Source organism: Lampetra fluviatilis, chromosome 56 (genome assembly GCF_964198595.1).
Source record: "Lampetra fluviatilis chromosome 56, kcLamFluv1.1, whole genome shotgun sequence".
Classification (NCBI taxonomy): Eukaryota; Metazoa; Chordata; class Hyperoartia; order Petromyzontiformes; family Petromyzontidae; genus Lampetra; species Lampetra fluviatilis.
Window position 1 is genome coordinate 1,828,947 of NC_136330.1, and position 25,741 is coordinate 1,854,687.

The window sequence follows — 25,741 nt, forward strand, 5'->3', positions numbered from 1 at the left end:
AAGAAAAAAGTGTCCGTTTTGTTGCCAGATAAAAGGGTAAAAAAATAATTATCAGCGTTTCATAAGTTAAACGACTTTCACTTTAACGTACATTAACTACGGGTCGACGCATGAACAGACGTGTGTGAATTGTGAATGGCGCTCGGGTGTAATCGCGGAGTGGGCTCTCAGGTTTCCGTTGCCGCTCGTTGACTTTGGTTCCCCCGTGTTCCCCAAACGCGGCAGGGCTCACCGGGGCCACCGGGGCTTCCGGGCGAGAAGGTACCGCACCAGACGCGACGCGCGACCCCCCCCCTCCACACCACCGCCAGTGCCAGCCGCCCTCCCCCAACATTGTTTCTTGTGAGCAGCGATGGTGGCGTAAAACTAACGGCCCGCCGTTTTTTTTCTACCCCCCCCCTCCCATGTGTTATTCTTCCAGGGGAACCGTGGCGTTGAGCTGCGCGGCATGACGGGAGAGAAGGTAAGGAGAGGGCGAGGACATGGCGGCACCACCGGCCTAGAGAGAGGGGCTCCGCGTACGACGTTCAATTGTGCCGCGGAATTAAACTCTCAAGGAGTGGCGTTAGTAGCTTATATATGAAGCGTTACCACTGGTCGCAGGCAGACAAGGCGCATTGAGAAACTTGCCAGGGAGATGGGCGCAAGGGGCTGGTCCCGAAAATTCAAGCTTTTTTAAATCGAGCCCAACATTAAATCATGGTGTGGTTTTTTTTTTGTCTGGTGAATGTCAATAAGATACTAATTCTCAGGATCTCAATGGGGTAGCCATCACCACCCATCACCCCCCTCCCCCAACCCGGATCCGCCACTCTTCACAGAGTTGTCGCCATATTGCAGCTCGCACGATTCGATTTATATTCATTTCGTTTGCCTTCGACACCTCTCGGGGGACAACAGAGGACACATTTGCTCGCCGCTCTTCTTGGCGTGCATTTGTGCAAGAGCCACCGCCAGGCTTGACTCCTGCGATACCTCGACCGCCCAGCATCGACATCTGGAAAAGACGGTGCACGTGCGCACGAGGGGTCATTCACAATAATCCTCAGGGCCCAGGGGTCGGCCGCACCAGGGTCGCAAACGGGTACCCGTACCCGTACCTGGCCGGGTACGGGTAGCCGGGTATCGGGTAGGGTACGGGTATCGGGTACCCGGTTGCGGACCTCTGCCTTACACCCATCGGTGGCCAACACGAAACGTGGGCGGTAGACCTGCTCACAACAACTCCCCAAAGGTCGTGACCCCTTCATTGGGAAAGTCAATAACAATGTCGCTCCCTAGCGGGCAGGGCCGGTACTGTGATTCACCTCGTGCCGCGCAGAGACGGCCAAACCACCCTCGGGGTGGCCGCTCCAACTAAACTATTGACGAATGCGTTTGAGTTTTCGCTTCGTGGTAGAATGTTGCAGTATAAGGAAAGCGCCGTCACTTGTCGACCACGGAGGAGAGAAATAACTTCGTAAAAATATTTTTTAATATTACCAGGTAAGGCCCACTGAGCCCTAAGGTTCATTTTCAGAAGCGACCTGGCCACAAATGACAGCTCAACCAAGTGGCTTATCACGTGCAAATGCACAGCAGCCAAATACTCTAAACGCGTCATGTTGATTCTAAATGTGGAGGGAAACAACGGAGGACCCGGAGAAAACTCCAAGTATACAGCCATCGTCAGGGTCGGAATCGAACCCACGACCTCCTGTATACCAGGCGAAGGTAGTTAACATCTCGCCACCGTGGTACCCCAATGGATGCGACAGGGAATTGTTTAATTATTTTTATTGTTTGGGCCATCAGAATGTTTGAGCTGGCACGAGTATGTCACCCACTTCGAAGCAAGCACCCCCCCGGATTGCGCGAGCAATTCCTCATCCCCCCTTCCCCCTGCGTAGGGAGACGTCGGTCCCCCCGGGCCCCCTGGACGCTTCACCGTCCCGCTGAAGGGGAGCCGGCCCAGCTACCTGCTCAAGGGCTTCAAGGGCGAGCAGGTGAGGAGGCTGAGCGAGCGCACGCCGGAGCTGTGAGAAGCCGCACAAATAAAGCCAGCTAGCTTGAATGCTTTCCACCCGCGGTCGCTCGCTCGCCAATCGAAGGAATAAAATGCAGATGTGCGCGCAGCGTGTCCTGATGGGCACTTAAAACAAGACCCCCATTGCCCCGCCCCCTCCGTTGGAGGTAAGAAGGAGCATGTGCTTGACGGCGTGGTGCAGACCGAGAGACAGGCGTTCGCTTTGCTGCGTGCAGGCGTTGGACAAGCCACCTTACACCCATCGGTGGCCAACACGAAACGTGGGCGGTAGACGTTGATTCCTGCACCTGCTCACAACAACACCCCAAAGGTCGTGACCCGTTCATTGGGAAAGTCAATAGCAATGTCGCCCCCTAGCGGGCAGGGCCGGTACTGTGATTCACCTCGTGCCGCGCAGAGACAGCCAAACCAGCCTCGGGGTGGCCGCTCCAACTATGTGCGACGAGCGACCCAAATAAAGATTCCCATTCCTGCTGAAGCCATCGCGTTGCTTTTTGTAACGGTCCTCCCATAACGGTCCCCACGACATCGGCATCCCCTACCCCCCGACACAGTCCCTGCACCCAGTTGGCCGGGAGTAATGTCGCGGTATGAAGGAAGGGGATTGGTGGCTGGAGATAAGGAGGCACAGTTGCAGGAGTGACGGGAGGAGAGAGCTGTGGATGAAGAGAGAGAAAGCTGAGGATAGAGATGAGAGAGCCGTGGATGAAGGAGGGAGCTGTGTGTGACGGAGAAGACGGTGTTGTGTTATTTGCATGGAGCGGTGATCTCGATGGGACAGTGAGGCCGCGATTTGGAATTGACTGTTGCCTTGGCGCCTCACAACCTAGCCCCGCCTGTGTCTACTGTCTGCTGTATGTCTCTCTCCGTCTCACCCTCCCTGCCACCCGCACCATCGTCATGAACATCATCATCACTGCTCCCATTTTGTTTCCCAACAGGGAGAGGCGGGAGCCCAGGGCTTACCTGGAAAGATCGGAGAACCTGGTCCTGACGTGAGTAGCCCATTAGCGGTCGAAATATACGTTTCCGGGATGCATACATCATTCCAGGGCGCATATATGTTTCCGGGAAACATATATGTTTCCAGGATACATGTGCAGTAGTTGAAACGTTGGACAAACCGTTTGCTGCGCTGGCAATTTCAGCTCAACGGGTTTCGCTAATTATCTATGCGAGCCACCAACCCCGTGCCTCTAGAGTTCTGGATCGCGTGCGTGAACCACCGCACCTGGTTATTGCCATGCCCAGTGAGTAGGACACTGCGTGAGTTACGACAGCGCGTGAATTTGTGAGTGAATGAGTTTGCAAGCCAAGTGAGCAAGTCTGCTTGAAAGTGAGATGTCTGGGAAAGCGAGTGAAAGTTTTCTAGAGCTTGCACACAAAGTAGGTTCCAACTCTCCGGCTTTGCTGAATAAATAAAGGCATTTATGTGATTATGCACATCAGGATTGTTTGCCGCCTGTAATCACTAAGCTGGGATGTCATCTCGTTGCAACAGGGTCCTCAGAGTGCTGCCGGTGGGAAGGGAGAGAAGGGAATCACGGCGCTGCCGGGGTCTAGGGTGAGTGCAGCAGAGACTTTGCCCACATGCCTCACTGCTGCAGGCTCACCCGCACTCAGCCAGTCACCCGTACTCAGCCACACTCAGCTGCACTCACCAACACTCACCCGCACTCAGCCAGTCACCAGCACTCACCAACGCTCACCCACACTCAGCCATGCTCACCGGCTCTTAGCCACACTCAGCTGTATATTCACATCTGCCGCACTAATGCACATTCACCTGCATGCATACCCTCAATGACCTGGCGCTGGCTTGGCTTGGATCTGCCAGTGGAAAAGGGTGTAAACATATGAACGGCATAACATGCAGTATAAATTTCGATTTAAAGCTTTCGTGACTGCAGGGATTCATCTTCTTGGTTCTTTCGGTAAAGTCACGTAGAAGGGAAATAATGAAATAATAAAAATAAATCTCACGACGTTTCGGCCACAACGCAAGCAGCCATCCTCAGGTGAAGAACAGGGCTGTCATTCGGACGCTGTCTTTCCGACAGACCTGTTCTTCACCTGAGGACGGCTGCTTGCGTTGTGGGCGAAACGTCGTGAGAATTTTATTTTATTATGTTTTCTTTTTATTATTTTATTATTTCCCTTCTACGTGACTTTACCGAAAGAACCAAGAACAACATGCAGTATGATGCTTGTCACATTCACGTGTGTGTGTGTGTGTGCGTGTGTTTCACAGGGAGATAATGGTCTCGATGGACCTCCTGGCTTACCTGGCCAAAGGGTAGGATCATCTTCCCTCTCCATGTTAAAAAAGAACTCATCCGAATAAAAAGCACTTGCCATCATCTTGCATGACAGCCTCCTCCCCGTTCAGATGCAGTCCTGTATCCAGAGGAGGGACTGGGAAGGGCACAATGTTGTAAAAAAGGCAATGCCCTCTTTGATAATGGAGCATGATGGGGCACCACGGTGGAGAGATGTTAACTAGATCGCCTGGTATGGAGGAGCTCGTGGGTTCGACACTGACCCTGACGCCTGCTGCTGTATATTTGTAGTCTGCGTGTCTCTCTCCCCCAGCAGTTGCGCGGGTTTTTCTCTAGGTCCTCCGGTTTTTCCCCTCCACATTTAGATTCAACAACACGCGTTTGCGGTATTTATCTGCTATACATTTCTACTCGATAAGCCACTTCGTTGAGATATCATTTGTGGCCAGGTTGCTTCTGAAAAAGAGCTGTATAGCTCAGTGGGCCTTACATGGTAGAATAAAAGAAGATAAATTGTAAAAAAAAAAATTGAGCAGATCTCCAAGAGAGTCAGTCTGGCGGTCACAGCATTTCCCTGAGTCACTCTCGTCGCACTGGGTAGGTGGGTGACTCATGTGAGGAGTCAGCCTACGAAACAAGTTCACTGTAATCCCAGGGTGGATTTCATGGGTACAGGGGGGGAACAGCAACAATCATGGTTAAGGCAATTATGTTGCTAAACAGACAGGATTGCTTTAAAACACATGAACATTAATTTTAATGCATCCGTGCCGTGCCTGTTGAACACTTTGAACAGTCGGAAATGCCTTAAAATGCGGCGCACTAACAGACTAATAGCGCTCGACATTTTGGGCTTTTGGGCCTCTGGGCCTGTGCTCAGCAATGGTCATGAAAAAGGCAAAACTAAATCTACAGTGTGTTTAAACAGGCCACGCTACAAGCTGCTCCAAGGTCAAATGCGTCCATACTATTGTAATTTGGAGTGAATAGTAATGTTTAGAAATGCGAGACGTTTGAAATAAAAAGCGGCGTCCACCTTTTACAAGTCTTGAGGCTTTTACATTCAGAATAACGCTGGCGTCGCGGCGGCTCCGTTCTCAGCAACGCTCGTCGCTTATCTGTCTCTTGTGTCTCCCAAGGGTGTCAGCGGTGTCCCCGGAGTCCCGGGTAAAGACGGAAAACCCGGGGTGAAGGTACGAACACGAGCCGCCAGCGCCACGTACCACACCACAGTGGTTGCCGCGGACACTTTCGACAGCATTCACAGAGGACCATCAGTTCATCGCCATTAACCGCGAAAGAGCTCATAATTTTACATTCTCGACCCGCGGATTTGTGTCTTGTTCATCACGTCAAACTCATCACATGTCGGGCGCTACGATCATCGGACTGTCGCCTCGTGGGGTAGCTACAGCAACACGTTTGGTTGGCGCTGATGGCAGACCTTTTTGGCAACGTGAGCGCGAACGGAGGTAGGGTTGCTTGGAGGTTATCGTACTGAACAGGGGGACTCTACGTGGGACTAAGAGCTCGTTCACGTGGCTTCGTGGTCGTTCCTCACAGGGGGACCGAGGGACTGAAGGCGCTCCTGGGCCCACGACCTACATCACAGGACAGGATTCGATACGAGCAGGTCAGCGTCGGCCTCTCTATTCGAACACATCATTGTCGCGTCCTCTATTCCAGCATGCCGATGTTGGATCCTCTGTTCATACAGAGCAGCAGCGGTGGGTCCTCTATTCACACTGACCCGTGCATGCAGGAGTCCTCTATTCACACAGGTAAGGGCTGCGATATGCCCAATGTTCATCCAGGGCAGGGCTTAGGGAGCAGTGAAGTGGTCGTGTGCGTGCGTGCATTTCTGTGTCCGTGTTGTTACAGCCTACACAGGGCTCTGTTGTCTTTTTGCTGTGCTGGATTAGTGAGGTATGGGAGTGCTGTTTGGTTGCTTTGCTTTACAGGTCAGACGGGAGAACCGGGTCCCAAGGGCCCCACTGGGCTACAAGGGGAGGTAGGGTTCCGGGGCCCGCCAGGCAACCCTGGCCTACCTGGTCCCCCAGCCTTTAGCCCAGGTATGGCAGCCACGTATAACACGCGGACAAATCGACCATCACGGCACACCGACCACACGGACGGACAGAAAGACAGAGAGGTGGACAGAGAGACAGAGAGGTGGATAAACTGTCGGCAGCTGACCAACCACACGGACATACAGATGGGGCATCACAGCAGACCGACCGCACAGGGATGCCATGAGAACATGCCAAACAAACAGATAGAGAGACGGACTGTCAGAACATACCATCTGGTCAGGCAGTCTGCGAGACAAACAGATGGATAGGTCGGTCATCACGGCAGGCCAAACACACACGCAAAAGACAGCCAGTTTACAACACCCCCACCTGAAAGATGGACATATCATAACAACACACCACAGGCCCCATATACCCCGTAAATAGCCTTGCAAAGGCTGTTGGGGAAAGTTCTGTTTGGGTGCACTTACTTAGTAAGGATGGCACAGCACACAGACACAGCAGACCAACACAACGCACCAGGTGCAGACAATGACAACACGGCGCACACACGGACCAACGGACAGATGGACAGTGCAACTTCACACGCCAGATGGACAGATGAACAGATGGACAGTCCAACACCACACGCCAACTGATCGCGCAAGCAGTCCGATGTTCGCCAAACACCAATGGACCAATCGGTGAAGCTCGCTCATTTTTGCTCAGTTCACATCACCAGCACCCTTTAGCCCGCCGTGCCTGCTGCCCGCACTCGTTGTGTTTCAGCCCCGAAGGGGTTGCCTGGAATCTTCGGCACGCCCGGCTACGCGGGGGAGAAGGGCGACCCTGGCCGGCCTGGCTACGGATTGCCGGGTCTGCCGGGCAGGGACGGCCTCCCCGGAGAGGCCGGTTTGCCTGGCCCGGCGGGCCTGCCCGGCCTCTTCATACCAGGTGCGCACGGCAGCTCGTGGCGTGCGGGGATTGTTCTCACGCTCAGCACCTTCGCCGGGGGTTTCATTGAGAAGGAAGTGAAATCACTGAGTTATCCGAAGAAAGGTTTTGTCCGTGGAAGTGGAGTTTCTTCTTTGTGAGGCCGGTGTTGATGGAGAGCAACAACTCTATTTGTACGTTGAGGTGGTCGAGCCGGACGATTGCATCAGGAGTAGCAGAGTGGTGCATCGCTGTTATGACGATGACTCTCCTCCGTGTTTGTGAATTGGGCATTGAGTCCACGTTCTACCTTCCGTTGGCTGTTTACGGTCACCACAGTCGCACCACCGGACAGTTTTTTTAATTTTCTATTTGTGCATCGAGTATCCGCATCTGCTGCCATGGTTTGTGTGCGCATGCGGTTTTGAGGTTGTGGCTCCAGAATTATTGTGGAAGACCAAAACCAGGGATCTTCTGTGTCAGGTCTTTCGTAAGACGTGTATGACTTCTTGTGAACTCAATTCGGGTTTCCAAGCATCATCAGGGTCCATGTTGAGTAACTAGCAATTTAGAAAAACTGAATAGTTTCTGTTTTTTGTTATCGTCATTCTTTTATACATGACGATCGCGGTGATGTGTGATGAGTGATGACCCAAGTTGCGATGGCTGTGGTGGTGTTTGGTGGTTGTGGTCTCAAGCTGAGCTGAAATCTCCTGGTTCTACCACACTCTGTCCGGCCGCTTGTGATCTGTTCCAGGAGATAACACGAACATCACTCTGCTCATTGGTGCACCCGGCAGCCCTGGCGTGAGCGGACCCGGCGGCCACCCTGGAATAAAGGGGCTTACAGGTAACAAACCGTCAAGATTTACAGCGTCTCCTCGACTTACGAACATTCGACTTATGAACTTTAAGAGGTACGAACACACCTATCCGCGTGTCCGGTTGCCTGTTCGGACTGACAGTCGTAAGTTCAACCGCCGCGCAATAGATGGCGGTAGTGGCATCTGCTTCTGCAGAACATGAAGAACCGGTGGCATTTACATCTACGGAAAATTATACAACTGTTAAGCCATTCGTGTTTAGTGTACATGCCGTACAACGTGTTTGGAATCGACAGGAGTCAAGTTGGAACAAATTGGCTTACGAACAGATCTCCAATTCCTGTATAAACAAACATACTACCTTGTTAACCACTTATCACGCCCTCACCAATTACCCAAACCTTACTATCAAATCCTCACTGCCTACTAAACTTTCACCACATCGGGACTTTACAGTGGGGCTAGTGTTACTCGGCAGCAATACGTGCTCCGTGCGTGTGTGCGTCTGGGCATCTTTGTGCGTGTGTGCGGAGCAGGAACGCGGTTTGTTAGCGTACAGCATTGCGAACCTGGTAAACCCAGTTCAATTCCCCCGCATGACCGATAACAATGGTGAATATGTAAATCGGTTCTCAGATTCCCCTAGGTTGACTCAGCCTGAAATTATTAATCTGTTGTGGTGTATCAGCATCAGCACTGGCGTGGTGTTGGCCACCCACCCCCGCGTGTGCTGTGTCTGCCGTCATAGGTGCTCATTAACAGCCGTTAAAGGCTATTCGGGGGATCTTTGCATTTGTGTTTCACTGCGTGTGCCTTGTGCAGGTGACCCAGGGGATTGTGAATGCGGCGATGGGGATGGTCCAGGCATGCTGAAGGGCCCGCCCGGTCCCCCTGGGCTCCAAGGTGACCCCGGAAGCCCCGGGCTCCATGGCGGCAGGGGAGACGCAGGGAGCCCTGGGCCCCAAGGGCTGCCGGGTGCATCGGGGCCCAGCGTGAGTTCAATAGTCCCAGCGCCACGAACCAACCAGTGCAGCCTTTCGGGTTTCTCGTCCATTGTACGCGCCCCAGGGATGCTGCTGCTGCAGTGCTGTGATGGTTAGCACACTGGGCTTGCGATCCAGAGGTGTACGCATCCAGTTCCTTTGAGCTGGTGGTCTGGATAAGGCTGTCCCGCCTGCTCGACGCCTGCGATGCCTCGGTGGTGACTCCTTTTCCCCTGCAGGGCTTGCCTGGACGAACTGGACCCCTAGGGCTGAAAGGGATAAAGGGCGACCCCTATATTCCAACAACCAAAGGTATTTGTGCACTGCGCCAAACGTCCAATACCTCTCCTTGCAAGCCAAAGGTCCCACTCGTGCATGGGGTCTGCTGCTCTGGATTTCTTTTCCCGTGTCCTTCTGCTCTCTACCCATTCTCCGGTAACATCTCGTGATCTGAAAGCTCTTGGGAGGCCCTAACTCGTTGTTAAATGCGTACGGCACGTTAGGTGTACGACGCCGAGGCATGCTGATGTTGCCGTTCAACTTACGTGTTTTTGCCGCTGAAGCGGCCGCAATTTTTGTCTGCGCTGTTTTTGTGACCCTCGATCGTGTAGCTTTGAGTTACGTACATATGTACGTATGTACGTTGAACTTCTTTCACACCATATGTAGCCAACCGTGCTAATCGGAGGTGCGGGGGTTAGCTTGGTTCGTTTAGCCACAGTCGGGCAAAGTTACTGCCAGTGCCAGGTTCTCCGGTTTCTCTGCGTCCATGCCATCGGTCACTTCATTAATCTCAGCAATTAGCAATTTCCGTTGGGGTCACGGAAGGTGATGCACAGAGGGTTGCAGGGCGGCCCCTCGTGCCAGGTTCTCCGGTTTCCTCCAGCATACCGAGCACCCATTCGTGGAACTAACTCAGCGAGGCTTTCTTCGATGGATAAATCAAACTTGGCGACGGCACCGCTACCACTGCACACATACTTGGCAACACTCCCGGTCGGCTGACAATATTTAAACACTTCTAACACGTAATGATTTTTGTTGAGGGAACAAAGAAAAACATGCATTGAAACCATTTAAAAACTTTTATATAAATCCATCGCTTTATAAACGATCACCTTTCCAAATCGGTGGGTGGTCAAATGGTTAAAAAATTTGGCAATCTACTGCATCTGCTCAGATGCACTTTTGCGGCCGTCTGGAATGCTCTTCCTTCCGATATTAGCAAGCAACTGGAACTATGCATTTTAAAATCTAAATTTAAAACGAATTTCTTTAGAACTGCTTTTTGTGTTCAGTTTGTTGTCCTTCCCCCGCACCTCCGATAAGCTACGTAATGTGCGAAAGTAGTTCAACATACATACACTCAATCTTTAAAAGTAAACAGTAATTTAAGAATCGCAAAATCACGCTCGGAGCATCTCCGATGCGCAGCGGAGTGCCTCCTTGTCGCGCCGCGGACATAAAACGCTTTTCACCTTCAGTTCTCACTAGAAGTGGTTGAAGTCGAGGTCATTGTCCGGTCGAGCGTCCCGCATGATGGGGGCCGCGATCCGGGCAGCGGGGGCCTTAGCTCCGGTGGGATCGGCAGACGTTGCCGCGCTGCCGCGGTCGGCGCGAGACCACCCTCGCCACCGAGCCCCTCGTGACGCCCGTTGGCCGCCCGTGCCGTTTGCGTCCCAAGGACAGAAAGGGTTGCCGGGAACCGCGGGAGAGGACGGATTCCCAGGGCAGCCCGGCCTGAAGGGGCGAGACGGAACACCGGGACGACCAGGACCCAAGGGCCCGCCGGTACCTCCCCCGCCATCTCTCACTGCTCACCTGGGGCGGCCCATTCAACCGTCGCTATCTCTCACTCCATCACCTCTGACTCCCCTACATTCACGGCCCCCACTCTCACGCTTCCTGGTGCCACTGCCCCTGCTTGCACTTCTGCCAGTGCTGATGCTGGGCGATGTGAGCGAGCTTGTGATGTTGATACGGGTGTCCGGGTTGTGCGTAGAGCACCAGTGCCACCCAAACCCAGCCCACCCAAAGCAGTGCCACTCACACCCAGCCCACTTACAGCAGAGCCACTCACACCCAGCCCACCCACAACAGTGCCACTCACACCCAGCCCACTTACAGCAGTGCCACTGACACCCAGCCCACCCACAACAGTGTCACTTACAGCAGTGCCACTCACACCCAGCCCACCCACAGCAGTGCCACTCACACCCAGCCCACCCACAGCAGTGCCACTTACAGCAGTGCCACTCACACCCAGCCCACCCACAGCAGTGCCACTTAAGAGTGTGCCACTGCCACAGACCGTGAGCGAGCAATGATGCTTGTCGTTGTGCAGGGCGACGGTGGCCGAGGGCTGCCGGGAGACGAGGGCACGAAGGGTGTCCCTGGGACGTCGGGTCGGCCCGGGGCTCCGGGCCTGCCGGGCGACGGCTTTCCGGGGGCCGTGGGGCCTCGTGGAGACCCTGGGAGTCCCGGGCGCGATGGCCCACAAGGGCCACAGGGAAACAAGGGACAGGCAGGTCAGAATTTGGGCCATCGTGCCCACGGCTTTGTTATGTACGTACGTTGAACTTATTTCGCACCGTACGTAGTAGCCAAGCGTGATAACTGTGCTACAGCGTAGTTTTGTATGTGCGTACACTCACGAACTGGTTTGTGTCTCCTCCTGTGCACAGAGGAAATGTTTGTCTCTGAATGGGAACGATTGATTTGTTTTTCTCTCACAATTGTGGCAATGAGCAAGTATGCCGTGTTTGAGCGATGAGGAAGGTTCAGTAATTCTGTGGCTCTCCCAGTGGTGGATTGTAATCATTTCTATTGTGCGACTTGCGCGGCTGTGTTAGGGTTTTTCTGTAGCATGGTTAGACAGCTCTGGATACCATGGCAGCTACACATTCCGTGACACATATACAGAATTTAAAGCACAGGTATGCTATCACACAGCTACACATATCAACACACAGCTGTAAATACCATTGCCACTACGACTCCCATCAAAAAGCTACACATACATCGCAGCTATTCAAAAACACAGGTGCAGATACCATCACACTACTACACTATACCACGAAATAGCTAGAAATACCATTACTACTACAGATACCATCAAAAAGCTACATATGCTCTCACACAGTTACAGATATCGCAGACAGACACCATCAAAGGTAGCATCATACAATTACAGCACACCATCGAACAGCAACATATACCATCACAGCTCCACATTCTATTTAGCTCTCCTTCTCTCTTGGCCTCTCCTTATTCTTACAAGGCGCCTTGAGACATTAGTAGAAGGCGCCTTGAGGCAAATACAAGTAAATTATTATTATCAGACACGGCTGCAAATACTACGACGCTTAATTTCAGTTGGACGTTTTCAAATCTAGCAGCAAGAGTACTTTTTCACGACAAAATCCCATGGAGAGGTAAATGCCACTCTTAATATATACCGGATATATCTATATATATAAAATCGCAAATCTGTCTGTCTATCTGTGTGTCTGTTTGTCTGTCTGCCTGTGTGTCGCCGGACCATACGCAGTTTCATTGGACGAAATGTGAGGGATTTACGAGACACGATTGGTCCGTTTGGTTTTCCACGGCGGTTGCCCCTGGCAACGGGTAGCGACGCATTCGCTGCGGGGTGGACGCCATTTTTAATTCCCGTTAAAAATATGCGCACGTATTAACACGCGTCATCAAAGTTTCACGTCCTCTTCACTCCCCCCCCACCCCAATGTGTGCAATTACTATTATAGGGTCGGTAGATAATAAAATTATAGCGATTAGACAGTATTATTGTAGCGCGGGGGGGGGGGGGGTAACGGCCCCAGTACCCAGCCTCAGCCGGGTGGGCAATCTAGGCGAGGCCGGAGGCTCTGCACAGTACTAGGCCTCGACACCCCACCCGTGTCAAGTGACGACTTTGTGGTATAAACTCGATATACCCAGCGTTGCCCGGGGGGAAAATACATTTAAAATCTTCTGAAAACTTTCAAACATTACATACCAATGAAAAAACAATTGTGTAATTACTTTTAAACCCGACGCGCCAAGAATCTATTCTTTAAATGTTGACTGTACAAATAGTCATTAAGCTGGGTGAGCGTACTGGCAGTCTATAATGTAGACTGTAGCCTGGTTATTAAGCTGGGTGGGTGTACTGGCAGTCTATAATGTAGACTGCAGCCTGGTTATTAAGTAAAGTGAGTCAATTTGTAACACGTAGGCTTTCGCGACCATTATTCATAAACAACGTTATTGGGTTTAGATCGCCTTATTTATTAATGTGTTGTAACCCTCCACCACCCGACATGGCCAATCAGTAAAAAAGTGTCACGTTGATAAAAGACTAATAGTTGGTAGTGAGGGGAACATTTTATTTTGCGTTAAAAATGCTTTAAAAATACACTAAACGCTCAGGTAAATTCTTCACTGCGTGATGTCCCCCCCACCCCGATGCGTGCAGTGATTACTACTATACATTTGCTAGATGCTACCACTATAGGCCGTAGATATTACTGCACAGCGGCCGAGGAGATCGTGGCTGGGGGGGGGGGGCAGGGGTAGCATGCCATCTGTGTATATATGTAAGGTTATTAACAAATATATTTTTCACGCGGGCAACGCCGGGTACTTCTGCTAGTATATATATACACGTTGATTTCCCCATCACACATTTTACCCAATTGTATCGGCGGTCCATGAACACCGGCGCGGGATGCATTTTCATCCCCAATTCTGGTGCCTCTTGTCGTGGCGTCCCTCCGCGCGATCGATGTAACCTTCTCCCCCAGGTTTACTCCCCCAGGTTTACGCCTCCGTCGATTCGATGCCGCGCCTCCGCGGGGTGTCCACGCGACCGCTTTGCTTCGCAGCGTCGGCGTGACTCGCCCTCGTCTCGCGACGGCCCCCCTTTTTGAGCCGGGGGCAGCTGAAGAACCTTCCCACAATGCAGTTCTTAGACCTCGTGGCTGCGCCAGTCTGCAAGCCCATAATCAGTTTAACACGTAGCAGGCTTTCGCGACCAATATTATTCATAATCAACGTTTTTGGGTTTAGATCGCGTTATTTATAAATGTGTCGTAACCCTACACCACTCGACACGGCCAATCAGCAACAAAAGTGTCACGTTGACAAAAGACAAATAGTTCACTGCTTTAGCCCACCGGTGTGTTGAAGCGTGAAACCACAACATTTACAATTTTTGAGTACGACGTTTCGCTGGTAATTGCATCCAGCATCATCGGGCAATTCGCCAGAATGGTGAGGCTCTGTTCTGGCTCCCGGTCTTAAATAGAGCAGCAGCAGGGTGACGTCATCATTAACTCATCAACTCATCAACTCATCAGGTGCAACGATTTGAGGCGGAGGGGGTGGGTTATTGTAAGTATCTACTAGATTAGTAATCAGGCAGTTGTTACGATGCGAGTTGTAGATTAGTAATCAGTTGTAATGTGTTTTATTGTAATTATTTAATAATGGCTGTGTCAGAGCGCTGGGATCTCAGGTTTGGACTCTATATGTACGTATGTTGGACTTTTTACAGTATTTGGCAGCTATCAATTCCCACATAGGCCACTTCATTGAGCTGTAATTTATGGCCATGTCGCCTCTGAAAAAAGCTATATAGCTCATTGGGCCCTACCTTGTAAAATAAAACATTGTGGATAGTATAACTTCTTTCGCACCGTACGTAGCCACCCGTGCTAATCGGGAGGTGCGGGAATTTATGCGTAAACTGGTTGTGCATTAAGTGTTAGACGGTGGAACTGCATTCTGGGGGCTGAGTGGCTGGGCTGCCCTGGTTGTGATGCGTGTGTTGCTTTGTGAGGGCCGTGGGTCCTCCCTCGGACCACGGACCTCTCTGTGCCTTGCCTCCCTCCCACCCTCCACCGTCTGTTGGCAAAATCCCTTGCCCTGAGGGTGCCCTTGCAGATCCTGTGTCTAGTTTGGAGTTCAAAGTCACGGCGCGTATTTCTCACGAGAACCTACGGCACTTTGTACGTCCTCTTCTCAGCTCGGCCCGTGTGCAGGAGCTATTTGATTTGTTTCAAAATGTCGATTCCATGTGGACGCCTTCATCCAGCATGATGATGATGACATCCTGTTGATTTACACTGGACATCTGTGAAAAAGAGCTTAGTAGTTCATCGGATTCCTCCAGTATAAATAAAGATTCTGATTTGTACAAAAATATTGACAAACTAAATGGAAGACTTCCACCCAAGGGTTCAGCCTGTGATTGAGCTTCAAGATCTCATGCTGCTGTGAGTGCCGTTCCCTATCGACCCTCTCTGTGCTGTTAACCCTCTGTGCCCCTAACATCGGTGTGCAGTGACCTCCCTTTACCTCTTTGCCGGTGTGTGGTCACCCCTGTTGAGGTGTGGTAACCCTCTGTCACCTCCACGATGGTGTGTGTTTAACTCTTGACAGCCCTGTGGTTACCCTCCGTTACCTCTATGCTTGTGTGTGGTTAACTCGTGATGGTCCATGGTAACAGCCCGTTACCCTCTCGGCTGGTTGTGCGGTTAACTGCTGCCTCTGCTGCCGTGCGGGTCACCCCGCTCCTCGTTACACGGTGACCTCCCGTGACCCTCTCTCGCTGCTGCTGCTGTGCGGCTAACCCCTGTGACCCCCGTCTCTCCGCTTGGCCGTGCGTCCCGCCGATTGCCGTCGCCACGGCCGTGTGTAAAGGTGACCCGGGCTGCTGTAACTGCACTGAAGACCGGGTGGGGCAGGGAGGTAGGACGGTGGAGAATCAGAGTGGTCAGCCGAATGACCTCCCATAAACACCCCCCCCCCCCACCCCTCCCCCACCCCCTCCCCCATCCCCAACCACCCACCTCCATTTTGTGCATGCTTCGATGAGCGGTGGGCCCTGTGTAGGCCACCACTCATCCCACCGAGCTCACCACTGCCACCGTACGGAGAGAGGCCGCTCCATGATTGACACGGCTCCATGATTGAGACCGCCAGATGAGTGATCTGACTGAGATCATGGTTTCAATGTACCGGGCATTAAACCTTTTTGGGGGACAGGCTCATGAGGGCCAAGTTAGTTTAGTAGTTATTTGGTTCAAAATGCATTTCCAAATATAAGATAGACTGTTTAAAATGTAACTTAAATTACATTAACCAATGGAAATAAGCTGCCATTCCAACACGGGGACAAACTGGTCCGAGACGTGTCGTTGATTTATCCGTACAATATATGTATTATAAAATAAGGTATTATTATAATTGAAAATAATTTCTCGGATAATCAAAACATGTGAGCATATTTCACGAGTTCTCCATGGTTTGGATGTTTGGCCTGCCGTCCTTCAGCAAGGTTTGAGGCTGACTTTTTCTCAGGGACACCGTTCTTCCACCATTGGCCACTCGCCACCGCTGCACGATATTTGTCGACATTTTCACCCTCGAGGTTCACTCAGGGCAGTCTCCTCGGACCCCACAGCGTCCCGTATTCTAAGCGAAGGTGAATAAACAATAGAATAAATAAACAATTCCCCATCGCATCCGACTAGCAGAGCTGCGCCCTCCTGTTCAGTGATCTAGCAAAGCGTTATAATTAAAAGTTAGCTATCAGGGTTCTCTAACCAATTATACGCAATATTTGACGCGATAATGGACGTCATTGAAAATGATTGGCAGCCGTCTCCCCAAAGGTCCCCGTAAATGAATGGTAGTTTGCTTCATTCCAAATGACAGAGACTCGTGTTCGCTTCCGTAGATTTTTAGATCTCTCTGAAAATGAGACAGCAGTGACGTCAAATCTCTGGCGGGTTGCGCGGCTTTTTCCCACGACGGCGCCAGCCGAAGGGGACCCGCAGTGATTGAGAGTCAGGTCCTGTGCCCCTCGAGTCGTGAAAATAGCGCCCCATATCCCGCACCATCCCACGCACGGCCCCCATCCTCCACGACAGCACGCACGCGGTCCACTCCACCTGCCACCACAGCACTTGCCACCCGGCTCCACGTTGCCCGCCACCGTCGCCACACGCCCAGCGCACCCCCCTCCCCCCATCTCACGCAGTGGGCTGTGCTGCTGTCATCACACGTGCGCCCTCAGGGTCGCGTTTGTTGTGTCGTGGGGCTCCGTGGCCACGCGACTCTGGGCTGCGGTGTCTGGGTGCGCGGTAACACTCGCATAATGGGCTAAGCATTCTGCTGATTACGCACGCGACGATGGTTCAGTCAATTGATCTCATCACGTGTCTTACTTCCACGACATGCAGACTTGCAAATACATCCATCGACTCGTATATAGACGCATAGACTTACCAAGAGACCCACTGGTTTTCGTGGAGACTTAAGGACTTACAAAGAGACCAATAGACTTACACAGACCATAGCCTTACATGTAAATCCATGGAGATAATGTATAGAGACTTTCAAAGAGATATGTAGTCTAAGCCAGTAACAATGCGTTGATTCATAGATTACATATAATGATTATTCTATCACTTGTATGTATGTATGTTGAATTTCTTTCGCACCAGACGGAGCCAACTACTAATCGGAGGTGTTTAGGAAAGACAACAATCTAATTTATGAACAATACATTCAAATTGTCACGAATGTTATATAAAATCGCGAACGCACTGCCGCTAGGCCATGTCACGTGGATCTAGTAGCATGACAAACGAGAGCAGATCAAGACTATCGTCTTCCACTGCCTCCTGGAAGAAGCACTCCATTACCAGACACATGGTGACGTTTAGTCTCTCAGCTGCACACGACGCCACCACCACGACGCCACAACCACGACACCACCACCACCACGACACCACCACGACTCCACAACCACGACGTCAACACCACGACGTCAACACGACGCCACCACCACCACGCCACCACCACCACGCCACCATCACGATGCCACCACGACGCCGCCACCACCACGCTTGCTCCTCGCAGCATTGCGGCTCTGGATACCCGAAGTCCTCGACGCAGCATCACCGCCGGGCCGGTCGCCGTGACGACGGACGTCTGTTTCCCCTTCCCTTTGGCAGGAGAGACCGAAGATTGCGTGGTGCAACCTCCAAGGGGAGAGCCTGGACCGCCGGGCCTGACCGGACCTCAAGGTTTGACAAAGGACGAACCTCGGGACGCGTCTCTCTCTCGTTCGCGCTACATTCCCCGTGTTGTCATCTTTTCGCGGTTCTCTTCCAACAATTTTGTTCTCTCGGCATGACGGGCACGGGTCTAAGTAATTCCAGCGGCATTTGTCGTTTCACGGCGGGTTCCAACGTGCAGCGGCCCCTGGTTTTCACGAGAAGTCACTTGAAGGGGTTTATTTGACATCTCCTTCCGCGGACTGTTCTTAAACATGGTGGGGAGCAGAGGGGGGTGGGGGGCAGAGGGGGGTGGGGGGCAGAGGGGGTGGGGGGCAGAGGGCAATGAGGGGCAGAGGACCGTGGGACTCGCTTGCTTTGCAAGCGTTCCGAACGAATTCTTCAACCCGTGACAATTTTGGGTAAAATATTGGGTGGGGGTAAAACATGTCCAGTACGTTTATTGTATTACACCATTAGTTGGGCGTGCTGATGCTCACCTGTAATGGCACGCTATGGAGGTAATGGTTATTGGCTAACGTAGATCTGTGAGTTCGTGAAACGGCCTTGCTTTACTTCCATCTCCTGACCACCTCGCAACCTAGCACTGTTCGTGACATGTCGCAAACCTCCACGATCCAACAAAGAGGCAGGATCACCGACGCGATTCAAGAGTCCATTGCTGTGCCTCCCAGCCACCTCGCTTCCTAAGCCTGCATTCTCTGGTCATTCGCAGGCAGATTCTGACTGCGCGCGAGTTGGGCCGTTGCTCGTGCGAGCCTTTCTTGGTGTGCGTTTTCCCTCTGGTGTCCAGGTCCCAAGGGCTCGCCGGGGTTCGCTGGGGAACCAGGGATGCCAGGGTTCAAGGGCATTCAGGGGCAGCCGGGAGATCCGGGTCCATCCGGGGCCATGGGGCCTCCAGGTGAGACCAGCTGCTGCCGCCCACGACATGAGGCACGGCAATAGCAGCCGCCAGACGACAGTCGACATGATGGGCATCGTACCGGCAGCAAGACAACAGCCTGCATGACGTAACGTCGATACAACACATACGGTACCACCACAAAAGCAAGCAAATGCACAATTGGACCGCCGGACAAATCGACGCTGCCAAAACAAAACACACTGACGTAGACATATGCGACAGCCAGACCACGACAATCAAACTTAGAGGCGATATTGCGACGATTTGACAAAACCAGAGAAACTACTGGACAGCAACAACTGCAACAATTTGAAACGCATGCAGCATCTCAACGCAATAACGTCACGCGACGCTTCGTGAAAATTTAAATAAATGCTGCTCTAGCATAGACGGACGGTACAGAGCATCAGGGCTGGGAAACACGAGAGAAGGTGAGAAAGATCGCAACACAGCCTGGGACCAGTCAACCGGGGACCAGCACCAATTACTACAGTGTTCTTCACTAATTTTCACAGTAGGAGCCACTTTCACCAATGAGACATCGTCAGTGTGGGGGCCGCCACACCATTTGAAACCATTGGGTGTTTGACAGCAGCACAACGGTGATGATGATGGGTGGTGTTGTCACGTGTTGTGTCATGGGGCCACACATCAGGGGCCGCACTAAAGGTCACCAGGAGCCGCCAGTGACCCACGGGCCTTGCAATGAAGAACGGGCATTAGCCGGGGGGTGGAAAGCGGTGGGGTAGGGGGGGGGCAGCAAATCTACGAGTCCACCTTTGTGACAGGAGGGCCCTTCATCCAACTACAACCGACAATCACAAAACAACAACAACAACGGCATGCACGCACACCAGGCACCGCCAAGCCGAGTACAACAGCCACTGCCTGCCTCCGCCGTGTCTCTGTATTTGCCAGGATCCGCGGGAGCCACGGGGGATAGGGGACCCCCAGGCTTCCCCGGTCAGGAAGGAGCCCACGGTCGACCTGGTAAAACCGGCACGGCGGGCCCACCGGGGAGGAGAGGGCCACCCGGGGAGGTGCGCGGGGGCCAGCCGGGCTTGCCCGGAGAGCCGGGACGCACGGGGCCACTGGGGTCACGTGGGGAGAGCGGTCAGCCCGGCGTGGAAGGGCAGAAGGGTGAGCGAGGACGTGTCGTGCACCGGCCTGCGCGATTGAGATGCAGAGGAACGTGACTAGCACCGACGTTATGGCCTCAGTTTTCATGGCCATCGTCATGACCACCGATATCATCATCGTCATCCACCACCATCTCGACAACCATCGTCATCATCTGTCGTGTGATTTCATCATCCCCGCCACCCGCGATACGAGGTGATCCAATCACGGTGAGCACAGTTGGCTACATACGGTGCAAAAGAAGTTCAATATACATACATATAATGAGTGAATTGAGTAAACATTTGATTTACATATATAGCCAATTGCCATTGTTGGTGGGCTGCTGTCTGCAACATGGATACTAAAATGTTTTGGTCTGCAGTCATCTCACCATAGCCATTGGTATTAGTCATAGTGATCGTTGGCGGAGGGGAAAAACACAAACTCATGTGTTTCTGCGGAGCAGCGTCGGTAAACGCTTTCGTCCATCAGCCATTTGGCTTTCTAGACCATTTCTGAAGAACTGCATTGTGTGTTTAGTTTGTTGTCCATCCCCCGCACCTCCGATTAGCACGGTTGGCTACGTACGGTGCGAAATAAGTTCAGCATACATATCAAGCAGGCTTAAACAATTACTGCAAGTTTGACCGGTATTTTTCGTCACTAATGTCACGAAACAAAACTTACCGCGCGTGCACAGGGAACGACGGCACTGCAGGGCAGGCGGGACTCAAAGGGCCGAAGGGCGACTCTGGGCAACCAGGGCAGCCGGGCCGGCCGGGCCCCGCAGGTCCTCAAGGGGGCCCGGGCCTGCCCGGGACCTCGGGCTCCACGGGGCCACCTGGGCCATTTGGAAGACCAGGTACTGCCGTGCGAGCGCTGGGACAACCGACGAGTGATATCCTCCGCACGCGGGCCCTCTGCGCCACTTGTCTGAGATTTCAGTTCTCTCTTTGCTACGTTTACACAACACCTGAACAGAAAGCAGACCCGTGTCGGCCCAGAAAGTTCTTGGAAAAGCTCAGCACAGCTCGTTTTCTTGTTCCTGTCGTTTAAAAGTCATCCGGATGTGTGGGTTCGAGACCCCCCCCCCACCCGCTCCCACATCTCTACACCCTGCCCCTTCCCTCTGTAGCTAACCTAGGCATACCTTTAGTCTTGATTAAAATGTTCTGTTTTGTACGCTTGCTATTGTTGACACCTTAGATTTGGTTGCTGTTGACAGGATCGATGTTGTTGCTGCTACGGCTGATGGTAGCCATGAAGATGTTGCTGCTACTGCTAATGGTGATGGTAGCCATGTAAATGCTGCTGCTGCTGAAGACAGCCATGAAGTTGCCACTGATGACCATGATACTGCTGTTGCTGCTGATGATTGCAAGGATGGTAAGAGTTGCGATGCTGCTGATGATGATTGCGATGACGGAAAGAGTCGTGATGCTGCTGCTGCTGATGATTGCGATGACGGTAAGAGTTGCGATGTTGATGTCCTTGATGTCCTTGATGCTGCCTCTGCAGGCCCTGCTGGAAAGAAAGGCAGCCCTGGCAACGAGGGCTACCCAGGCCCGCAAGGAGCGAAGGGACTGCCAGGGCCACCGGGTTTTCCTGGCCCACCGGGAAAGCTGGGCTCGGTAGGCTCATCGGGAGTGCCGGGCATCGCTGGGATGCCCGGGAAGGACAGCACCAAAGGTAAAAACTCCACCTACCATGGGTTATGGCACAGTCCAAAGCCCGGCCAATGCCATGCACTTCAGCTCATGTGTACCCCATGTGTGTGGGGAGCAGTGGTGCAGAGGTTAGCGCTGCAGTTAATGCACGACGCTATGAACCCGGTGACCTGAGTTCCATTCCCGGCCATCGTCAGAGGCGAACATTAAAACCGGTCAAGGGCTTCTCCCATAGTCCACCTCATTCTACAATGAGTACTATTTGTAAACTTCAACACTGGGGATACAAAGGTGGCCAGGCATGATACCGGCCATACCAACCCCTCGTGCACTGTTCCAGCCTTCATAGCTGCGCGCTAACAGTACTTTCCCAGAGAAATCTGTGTAGTCTATCGGGGTACCCGTGTGTATCTTTGGGCCTGTGTGTAGCCACGTGATCCCGTGTGTGTCTATATGTATGTATGTTTGTTGAACTTCTTTTGCACTGTACGTAGCCAGCCATGCTAATTGGAGGTGTGGGGGAAGGACAACAAACTAAACACACTAACAAGCAGTTCTAAAGAAATTCGTTTTCAGTCTAGATTTAAAAGTTCATAATATAGGTTGTTGGGTCACATCGCGTTATTTATAAATGTGTCGTAACCCTCCACCACCCGACATGGCCAAACAGTAAACAATGTGTCACGTTACTGTTTGGCCGTGTCGGGTGGTGGAGGTTTACGACACATTTATAAATAACGCGATCTGACCCAAAAACCTATATTGTGAATAATATTGGTCGCGAAAGCCTACGTGTTAAACTAGATTTAAAAGTGCACAGCTCCAGCGGTCTACAACCGTGCGTGTGTCTGTAACTGCAACTGCGTGGGTACGTCTGTATCCTTCAGGTGCCAAGGGCAGTGCGGGCATGGCTGGATTCCCCGGGGTGCCCGGGACAAGGGGCCCGCAGGGCCTCCCCGGCCAGATTGGCCCACAAGGCCCTCTTGGCAGCAAGGGCCTCCGTGGCCAGACGGGCAGCCAAGGGCAGAAGGGTACGTATCGGCTGCCATAGTCGACCCCACACAAAAACTGTTTCCGGACAAACGCATATAGAGTGTGATTCCTCAGTTACAAGTTATGGCTTGCTGAGGCCTTTATCCAGCAAGAAATGCTTCGAAACTTGGCTAATAATAATTTAAATAATAACACTTGCAATTGTATCGTGCCCATAATGTAACGCAGCGTCTCAGTGTGCAGTTTGTTCTTTGTATCCGAGGTGGCCACCTGATGGCAGCTCGTACTTGTCCTGTGCAATGTGGAACACATCCCTGGCCTGTACACGGAAATTAGTCTGCCAGTAAGGGGCGATGTTGCTGTTGATTCAATTAAGCAAGTTGATGATGATTGGTACCAATAAGGCCAATATCAAGCTCAAGTGCTTACATCCTTCTGCTAGATCCCACAGTTGTTGCTGACTCGACATTTAACCTTCCAAAAGGAACGAGCATTGCCCAGACACAATAATGCCACCCCTGCACCCCATCTGTGCCGATTTTGTTTCTAGGTTCCCGCGGGGAGGAGGGCCCCCCTGGACCCCCGCCGGCTTTTCTCAAGGCGGAAATGAACGGCATTCCGGGAGACCGGGGAGACCTGGGAACGCCGGGCGTTCCCGGGGAAACAGGTGCACCAGGCCTCCTCGCTCTCGACAGACCACCCAGATCTCCCCGCTCCCTCCGTTCCACCCTCTCCCCCCCGCTCCCCTCGCTGTCCCCGCTCTCCCAGATCTCTCAAATGCCCTCTGGAGGGCCTTCATAGAGTTCCCAATAGCGGAGTGACCTTTTCCACCAGCGACGGAGTGAGCAAGCACTTGCTGGGCTGCACCGCGCACCCCGCTGTTCGAGGTGGCTAGGAGGCCGCTTGACGCTCGATCGCCGTGTGCCGTCTGGCAGGTGAAAAGGGGATGCCCGGATTCCTGGGGAGCCCTGGAAACCCCGGCCTCCCAGGCACTCCCAGCTTCAACAAGGGGGAGGTGGGAGCGCCTGGCGTCCCGGGCAAACCGGGCCTTCCCGGCGACGCTGGCCCTCCCGGCACCCGTGGCATCTCGGGCTTCCCCGGCATGCCGGGACAGCAGGTGAGAGAACGAGCACAGCCGACGGGACGCGACGAGACAGACGGTTTGAGTTGGGACTCTTTTGGGAGTGGGATGGGAGAAGAGAGGTCGACTGGGGAAGGTTCAAGGAGGATCTGAAAGATGATGAAGGTGATCTTGCAGGTGACTTGGGAGTAGGTAGATGGGGCAGTGCTGAGATCTGGACATAGGGGTGGTGCCGGTCTCAATCACGGGAGCAGGTTGGATGTCTACGTCTGGCACAAGAGGAATGTGGGGAGTCTGCAGAGGAGAGCGTTTGGCTGTGACAAAGGTAGGGATGGGGTCCCAGTGGCAAGTGGCTAACATCAGTGGGAAGTGATCTCAGAACTTGCCTTGTGCCACCACGAGGTTGACCGTGCCTTCAATGAGTATTCGGTGAGCTGTCTATAGAACATTGGCACGGAAGAGACAAAGACGGCTGGGCATTGTCCTGGCCAAACAACCTCTTTGTGTGCTGTGCTGGTGGAAACGATATTGCATTCCCTGCTACTTATTTGTTCGCACCAGCAAATGTTGTATGGGCAGCTTTAGCGTAACGGTAAAGGTTGTGGTTATGCAGTTAGTGGAAGTTACTGTCCAGGAAAGGTAAAGAAGCTACGTTATTTTGGTCAAATTTTGGGACAAAGAGCTCGTATGTAAAACATAAGAAGACGTACTTAAGCGCTTTAAGTACGTCTTCACGAATGCTTCAAATCAAGATTGCGGACATCCTGTTGGCCTGCATAGGGGATATTTGTCTTAGTCTGTGTGTCTGTGTGTTTTTTTTTCTTTGCTTTGAAAGGGTGAACTGGGCTCTCAGGGGTCTTCAGGCCCACCAGGAAACGATGGACTCCAAGGCCCAAAAGGTGATGGCTCGCTGTGAGGGTTGGGCTGTTGCCTCTTAGCCGAGAGCGGTGGTGTTGGCTGCGATGCTGCACATGGCTGCCTTCTGGCTCACCAGTAGGCAGTACAGCAAGTGGATTATTCGGCACCTGTTTCCATCTTTACGGCGATGGCCGTTGCCACTTCACGCCCGTGGGTTTTTCTCCGGGTGCTCCAGTTTCCTCCCATTTGTATGAAACATTCATTAATTTCCCATGACGAGATGTTGACTGCCCTCCCTGGTATACAGGAGGTCATGGGTTTGATCCCGATCCTGACAATGCCTGTGTAGTTGGAGTTTGCATGTGCTTCCCGTGGTCCAGTGTATTTTTCTCTGGGACCTCCGGTTTTTCCCTCCACATTTAGATTTTTATTTTTTATCTGATGTAGCAGAGATTGGGATGCCACAGTTACTTGTGAGCATATTTCACGAGTTCTTCCGTGTTTGGCCTGCTGTCCTCCGGCAAGGTTTGAGCCTGACTTTCCTCAGGGACACCGTTCTTCCACCATTGGCCACTCGCCACCGCTGCACGATATATGTCGACATTTTCACCCCCGAGGTTCACTCAGGGCAGTCTCCTCGGACCCCACAGCATCCCGTATTCTAAGTGAAGGTGAATAAACGATCAAATAATTAAACAATTTCCCCTCACATCCCGCTGACTGCCGCCGCCATTGGGGGCACCACGGTGGCGAGATGCTAACTACCTCGCCTGGTGTACAGGAAGTCGTGGGTTCAATCTCAACCGTCTCTCTCCCCGCGGCCGCGTGGATTTTTCTCCGGCCCTTCCGATTTTTCCCTCCACGTTCAGAATGAACGTGCGTTTGGAATTTTCAGCTGCTAGAAATGTCCACACTATAAGCCACTTTGTCGAGCTATCAATTTGTGGCCAGGTCACTTCTGAAAAAGGGC

At 52.5% G+C, this 25,741-nt stretch overlaps 1 protein-coding gene across 4 annotated transcripts in view; it reads left to right on the forward strand.

Annotated features, from left to right (window-relative positions):
• The window catches only part of LOC144950057 (uncharacterized), a 132,367-nt gene that overhangs the window by 87,091 nt on the left and 19,535 nt on the right, over positions 1 to 25,741 (forward strand). For 2 of the 4 annotated variants that reach the window (XM_078880042.1, XM_078880045.1), the window contains 25 exons: positions 226 to 261; positions 422 to 463; positions 1,890 to 1,985; positions 2,968 to 3,021; positions 3,528 to 3,590; positions 4,278 to 4,322; positions 5,445 to 5,498; positions 5,869 to 5,938; positions 6,267 to 6,377; positions 7,107 to 7,271; positions 8,008 to 8,100; positions 8,897 to 9,066; positions 9,297 to 9,369; positions 10,742 to 10,848; positions 11,402 to 11,585; positions 15,763 to 15,834; positions 18,084 to 18,155; positions 18,940 to 19,047; positions 19,969 to 20,190; positions 20,873 to 21,034; positions 21,691 to 21,861; positions 22,727 to 22,870; positions 23,383 to 23,499; positions 23,768 to 23,949; positions 24,749 to 24,812. In XM_078880042.1, the coding sequence (XP_078736168.1) occupies positions 226 to 261; positions 422 to 463; positions 1,890 to 1,985; positions 2,968 to 3,021; positions 3,528 to 3,590; positions 4,278 to 4,322; positions 5,445 to 5,498; positions 5,869 to 5,938; positions 6,267 to 6,377; positions 7,107 to 7,271; positions 8,008 to 8,100; positions 8,897 to 9,066; positions 9,297 to 9,369; positions 10,742 to 10,848; positions 11,402 to 11,585; positions 15,763 to 15,834; positions 18,084 to 18,155; positions 18,940 to 19,047; positions 19,969 to 20,190; positions 20,873 to 21,034; positions 21,691 to 21,861; positions 22,727 to 22,870; positions 23,383 to 23,499; positions 23,768 to 23,949; positions 24,749 to 24,812 (2,677 nt within the window). The remainder of the gene's footprint in view (positions 1 to 225; positions 262 to 421; positions 464 to 1,889; positions 1,986 to 2,967; positions 3,022 to 3,527; positions 3,591 to 4,277; positions 4,323 to 5,444; positions 5,499 to 5,868; positions 5,939 to 6,266; positions 6,378 to 7,106; positions 7,272 to 8,007; positions 8,101 to 8,896; positions 9,067 to 9,296; positions 9,370 to 10,741; positions 10,849 to 11,401; positions 11,586 to 15,762; positions 15,835 to 18,083; positions 18,156 to 18,939; positions 19,048 to 19,968; positions 20,191 to 20,872; positions 21,035 to 21,690; positions 21,862 to 22,726; positions 22,871 to 23,382; positions 23,500 to 23,767; positions 23,950 to 24,748; positions 24,813 to 25,741) is intronic. The other 2 variants (XM_078880043.1, XM_078880044.1) reach the window with 2 other exon arrangements.